The sequence below is a fragment of the Sipha flava genome, unplaced genomic scaffold, assembly GCF_003268045.1.
Source record: "Sipha flava isolate LNK unplaced genomic scaffold, YSA_version1 118_pilon_pilon, whole genome shotgun sequence".
Lineage (NCBI taxonomy): Eukaryota > Metazoa > Arthropoda > Insecta > Hemiptera > Aphididae > Sipha > Sipha flava.
Genome location: NW_020271743.1, coordinates 947,272 through 954,226, shown reverse-complemented (window position 1 = coordinate 954,226; position 6,955 = coordinate 947,272). Strand labels below are relative to the sequence as shown.

The window sequence follows — 6,955 nt, the reverse complement described above, 5'->3', positions numbered from 1 at the left end:
ATAAAAATTTTATACAACAATCAGTGAGTACCAATTGGTACGAAATAATCATAATATTGTACATGATGCAAAAACTATTTCATTTCATTTGATATTAATTTCCTATTCATATTTTGCTATATAGTATATTTGTTTAGTTTTTGGAATGTTGAAAATAATTTTAACTATTTATCAAAAAGGGAAATACACAATGATCGATAATTTTTTCTTTTAACTAAATATTGTTGATTTAACAAACGTGATGCGAAAATGAACTAATTTATTGTTTTATAAATAACTAGGCATGGACTATAATATAAAATAAGTAAAGAGCACCATATTTATGTACAAAAGAAAAAAAACAAAAAAAACAATAAAATAAGTAATAGTAGTAAAAATAATAACAGAACAGATTAAATATGTTACGTATACAATTGTTCTTATCAAAATATGTCTATGAAGGAAGCATAAAAGGAAAATGGTAAGAGTTACAAATGTTGTACATGACATAGCTATAAGATATTGAGAAACATTAATGGTTAATAAATATAATATATGTATAATACATTGGAGAGAAAGATATTTAATACTACAAAAAAAATAAAATTATTATATTTAATAATAATTCTGTTTTCGCCCGGTACGACGCACAGCCCATTGAGGTAATTTACGACACTAGGTATGCCGTATGTCGTTTCACAAGCGCTCACTATACATTACTATTTTAATAACTATTCAGCACCGGATTATTGGTTAAGCGAACATTATAAATTATTATATTGTTTTTTACCGCTTGCTTTTGTCATTTTTACTCCTTATTTAAAAATAAATAAAAATATAATTTAACTATGAAATTAGTAATACTTAATAATAGTTTAAAAAAAATAGTTTAATATAAACATTATTATAATATGTACATGATAATTATTACAAATAAAATATTTTATTGAAAATAATGCTTCTGTTTGTTCACTGAACACTACACATTAAGCCGGACGTATATATTTAATTCTTTTAAATAAAAATTAAGGAATGTCAACCACATAAAATGGATTTAATGGGTTTTTTTTTTTATTATTTTATTCTCAGTTTGAGAAAAATAAATAATAATAAAATTTTGAGCAATGAATAAAAGAAAAATTAAATATAATTTAATAATTTCTATAAATATTTTTTCTTAAGTACACGACCCTGATATATAAATGAGCATAATTATTTTTCATCAGTTGAATTTGATTTTTATATTATATATAAATTTATATATTGGTTACCATAACCAAAAATGATCTTATAGTAAATAATATAATTGAACACTTAATTTATGTAAAATATATTGGCATAGGATTGGAGAGTATGAGAAAAGATGAAATGAAAAAAAGACGAAAGGGAATGGTGAATTCGATATGCACACACATACATTCATCCATATACATATATATATATATATTATATGTATTAATTATACTATATACGGTGGTCAAATAATTATACACGCAAAATCACGTTGCAAAGTCTATCCTATCCCACAAGAAATCCATATTGGCAGGTAGTTTGAAATCATTGTCAGAAGCTTCTCCGTTAAATAAATCAGCCAGTGGTTCCGCGGACGGGGGAGGTAGGTCCAACGAATCTAACCAATCAGTATCAACGTCCATCAGATCGTCATTACACACGACATCCATAGCAAATGGATCATCCATCTGTATATCAAAATCGCTGACTGAGTTATCGCCCTCGGTTGTCGTAACTCCAGAAGTCTGATCATGAGCCGCGGACGCTGGCAGTTCTCCATTTCTGATCAATATCTCCAAAACATCGTCCATCATTTGACTTTTGGATACGTTGTGTCTGCACGGGTCGACGAGATTATCCTGCAAACCGAAATCGATTAGATCAATATAAAAACAACGGATTAAAATGTATATGGTACAAAACGCGTTGTTGTGAATTTAAATTGACACCGATATTAATCGGAAGGAAGAAATTGTCAATATTTGATTATTTTATGAACTAAAATATCCATACGGTTGACTGAAATTTAAGTACGCTTTTGTTCGAAAATCCGCTGATACTACTTCTTCTACTACTTCAAATACTAAGGCCAATACTACAATTATTTACTACAGTTACTCACGTTTTGAAATAATTTCGAGTCATCAAACACCATTGGTAGATTGTTAATATCGATGAAAGACGATGGTGATGGAGGTGGCGTTTTTACTTCTTCCTTCTTAATTCGATTGTTGTTTTCTATCGAATCTGAATGTTGACTTTCCGAGGATGATTTATCCATGCTATCCAATAGCTGTGATGTTAAATTTACGCTAGTTTTCTCTTGCTGCTGTTTCTGTTGTAGTTTCACGTCGTCTACGGCCATAGGAATGTCGACGTCATCGTCGTCTAATACTTTGTGAAATCCGGTGGTGGTTTGGACGACCGTAATCATCGGCTTATTATTATTGTTATTAATGATGTGATTGTTGTTCGTAATGGTCAAATTGGGTTGAACAAACGTACCCAAAAAGTTCGGAAGAGAATTCGTTCTGCAATAGATTTATGAATACAAATTATAAAAAAAAAAAAAAAAAAATATAAATATTTTGATCGGCAATATCGTTGACACATACCTTTGACCGTTATTGTCCAACTGGTTCAAAATCGATGCGGCCTGTTCCTTGTCCAACACGATCGTATTGCTTCGGCGTTTAGGCGTCTCAAGATTGTTATTGTTATTGATTTTTATTGAATTGTTACTATTTGTCGTTACAGTCACGTGTTTTTGTTGTTTTTGCTGTTGATTCAACTGTTGTTGTTGCAGGAAGGCTGCCAGATTTGCTTTCGCATTCACCGGCTGATGAGGCTAAAACATTTTTGAATAATTTTAATGTGAAAACGATATAATTAGGTGCGCAAAATCGTTTACACGGAAAACACAGATTTTGGTCAAGAATTTGGAGTTTTGTTGAATTATACCTGGAATGTTTGTGCCCTGGTCTGCTGTTGTTGTTGCAGCTGCAGTTGAGAATTGAGCAATTGTTTCTGTAACTGTTCTATGCGCCTTTGTTGTTCACGTATAATGCGGTCTTCTTCGGGTGTATTTTGAGATCCCGTTTGCGGCAAGGGTGGTGGCGGAGGCGGTGGTGGTGGAGGTGGCGGAGTGGACGACGACCGCGGAGGACTGTTTGGATTTGATTGACTACTAGGCGACGACATTATGTTGGACAAATCCGAATTGTGTTCAGCATAAGATCGTAGCCTTTCGATAAGTTGAGGTTTCGGCCCCGACACGGGAAGGTTACGTTTCTTCAGTTCAGCCTTTAAGTCGCTTACTGAAATGAAAACCCGATTACAATATAATCAGAGAAAACATAAACGGTGCTTATATTTTAATTTTATACGTCAAAAACAATGTAAATATAAGAAATAAAAATCATATAAATACATTTACTGAAAATCTATAAATGATTATATAAACTAGTATATATTAGTATAATAATTATGCTAACCCTTCAAATCGTCGAGATTGCGTAACGAACGAGTTTCGATAATCTGCGGTTGATTGTTGATGGTCAGGACGGATGTCGTGGACGACGCGGACGACGGTGAGGACGATGACGACGACGACGACACAGTAGACGATTGTTGTTCCACAACAGATGCGGTCGGCTTATGCGGCGGGGCAGGCAGTATGAGTTGAGGATACTGTCGGCAGAAAAAAAAATCACCCAATTATTAACAACAGTATAATACAGGTGACACTACATCGAGTAGAACTACTAACTTTTTGTTGCCACTCGAGTTGCCACTGCAAGAATAACTGTTGCTGCTGCAAGAGCAACTCGTACGAAGTTTCGGCCGAATTGGCATTTTGATTTTGTGACTTGTGCGCGCTCGGCGGTCCCTTGTACTCGTGGAACTTGATTGTCCTGGTCTTGGCCTGAGATTTGCTCTTGCTCTTCTTCCGGTTCTTGTCCTTGCCAGGCGCCGGCTGTTGGCCGTGCACCTGTAGCGGCAGTGACGACGACGGCATAGGGGGTGGCACCGGGGGCGGTGGTGAGGCCACCGAACTCATCGGTGACAGACTGGACGTAGATGAGCCCAGAGGCGAAGGTAGTAGGGTTAATGTGACGATACCTGCGTTTGCGGCGGCCGTTTCTATCATGTCATACGCTGGTCTATGGGTCAGCGCCACCGTCGTCAGTGGTGGCGGTGGGGGCGGTGGTGGAGGCGGTGGAGGCGAACACGAACTTCCGGCGCCACCTGAACTCTGCGAGTCTTCGTCCAGCGTCAGATACTGATCGGGAAGCTCGGGTTTGACCTTTTGTCCTTCGCTGGTGGCTTTGAACTCAATCTGACCCTCTGTAAAACGAATGAGCAGACACTAAAGCATAGGAGAAACGCATTCGGTCGCCAAACTCTATGACAGCCATATTTGGTGAGAGCGAATCTTTAAGTAAACCTAGGAAATTTCATTAAAGCACGTATGTCCGCGTGCATCATATAAAAGTATTATAAAATTTAAAACCTAATTAAAATTTTTGCGGTCATATTAAAAAATGTTTATGACAAATTTTATCATAATAAACGAAGAAAAAAACTACAAAAAATAAAAAACTACAGTAGTAACATTGATTAAAGATACATAGATAGTCCACGGTATAGGAAAATATGGAAACCTATTAATAAGCAAAATCAGACAATAGATAGCGTTAGTGTCAAAATTGAAGAAATAATTATTATATATCGAATTTAGATAGGCAGAGAATAACGTGGGGGAATCAAATCGTCCGATAGTTCAGGAAACCTGTTTGAGTAAAAATAATCCGAGATAAGAAAATATATCCAATTTATAATTGTTTTATACAAATAAAATATAATTCTGTTTAACCACTTATAAAGTGAAGTGGTCTGTATCTCAAAACAAATGTTATATTATTAAATTATTGAATTAAACATTTTCAAGGAGGTAATTATCATAATTGTATCATTTAAATTTTGTTTTAAAACCTTTTAACCATTTTCCTCATTGTTTTAAATAATTAAATTCCAACTATTCCGATGATATATATTCCAATTACAAACCCAATCTAATATAATATAAACCAAAATCTGTAGACAGTTACAATTTTATCAACGCTCGTATGTCATATAAACTGGAGTTCATCGAATCCACCGAATATTTTTATATATCAATTCCGCCGATGATTTATTTATGTATATAAGAATATAACATATACATTATAATATTAAAACATTTTCAGATTATGTAAATACATAATATTGTTTCCAGCAGATTTTCTACTAAATACTGACACAGTAAATAATATTTTATTCTACTCTACAAATTCTAATTTAAAATTGCTATGCTCTAGTGACAAAATATTTGTAGATGGTACATTTTATGGGTGTCCGAAATATTTCTATTAACTGTTTACGAAATTGATATATAAAAATATTCGGTAAAATCGATAGGTTTCTTACAGGTAAAAAGACCTTTTCGGCGGAGTCGATATACGTCTATATAAACCATATAACAATAATTGACAAACAGACGTATACGTATAACAATGGTTAAAATTGATTATATTTTATCAGAAATGTATCAACATTGATCACGGATAACAATAAATTGGAGATTACAAATGTTTATATGGAACGCCAGCGCATTCTATTATCAGGAATCCATTACTACCACAATTCTGCTCCATTTGAGACATTTTAGGCGTTTCCAATATTTGTCATTGCGTGGGCTATCTATGTATATTTAATCAATGGTAATAACATGTCGTTTAGCAAATTGATGATTAAAGTAATTTTGATGGATGATCGTTTTTTTTTTCCTTCGACTTTCAAAGTGAAGGCACAAGCTTTTGGATGAAGCGTAAGGGTCGGTAGTTATAGTGTTTCTATAAACCCTTTGATATATATATTGAATGACAAATTAGTACACATACCTTTGACGGCTCTTTCGATAGGCTCGTCCGTGTGTAATATATTCTTTTTAATCAGTTCCAACGGACCGGGCCTGTGTGCTAATTGGGTGTTTAACGAATCGGCCAAGCGGCACTTGACCAACATGCGCTGACGTTCAGCTAATGATCGGTCAACGTCACCGACGTCCTCTAATATGTGCTGTCTAACCAGCTGCTGTTTGTCGGGCCTCTGTTGAATTTTGGCTTTCAACAGATCGCCCATTTTAGCCCTCTCCAACTTTTGTCTTTGTTCATGGAAGGCTGGTGGGCTTTTCAAACCTGAAATATACCAAGGGGTTATTAGCAAGGAATATAATGCTTCGTAATACAATAGTACTTATATAATAATATATTAAACACAACCCATATCGAATGTAAGACGAGGTAAAATAACGATACTAGTGCAATATTTGCAGTCGGTCCAATAATACATTTAAAACAAAAACCACCCTAAGAAATATTCCTTTTACTACAATGAAACAACGCACTCTTATGTGTAAAAAATTGAATTTAATAAGGGTGGTCCCACTGTGCAATCGATGTTTTAAAACATCCTAAAAAAGTAAATTTTAAGTCACATTTCTAACATAATTTTTAGATGCTACATTTATTTTACACATTTGTTAAAAAGAAAAAAGTTAAAAAGTTTGGTAAATTAACATTTACTGAAAGTTTGTTATTCAAAAAAATTATATATATCAAATTAATTTAATCCTAAAATGTCATAAAATCTTTGATTACTATTGTGTTTAATAATAATGTTAAAATTATATCCTATTTATATTTTCACATTGAATTTAATATATTCTAAAAGTAAATAAATTTAATATCTTATAAATATACATATATCCTAATAAAATCTAATAAAATCCCCATGTCTAAATATCCAGTACCTATATGTTATTTTTGTCTGTTGACGCGCTTATCGGGCAGCACAGTGCGCGACGATCGTCGCCGATAGCCTGTTAAATCGCGTGCGTGCGTATAAATCGTTACGTATATTG

General features: G+C 33.7%; 1 protein-coding gene across 3 annotated transcripts in view; it reads right to left on the bottom strand.

Annotated features, from left to right (window-relative positions):
- Positions 1-1,405: 1,405 nt before the first annotated feature.
- LOC112693836 (MKL/myocardin-like protein 1) overlaps positions 1,406-6,955 on the bottom strand; it is a 56,057-nt gene continuing 50,507 nt past the window's right edge. For all 3 annotated transcript variants that reach the window (XM_025569082.1, XM_025569081.1, XM_025569083.1), the window contains 7 exons: positions 5,934-6,230; positions 3,761-4,338; positions 3,486-3,681; positions 2,953-3,308; positions 2,607-2,839; positions 2,114-2,522; positions 1,406-1,850 (listed from right to left, as the gene is read on the bottom strand). In XM_025569082.1, the coding sequence (XP_025424867.1) occupies positions 1,479-1,850; positions 2,114-2,522; positions 2,607-2,839; positions 2,953-3,308; positions 3,486-3,681; positions 3,761-4,338; positions 5,934-6,230 (2,441 nt within the window). In that variant the 3' untranslated portion in view covers positions 1,406-1,478. The remainder of the gene's footprint in view (positions 1,851-2,113; positions 2,523-2,606; positions 2,840-2,952; positions 3,309-3,485; positions 3,682-3,760; positions 4,339-5,933; positions 6,231-6,955) is intronic.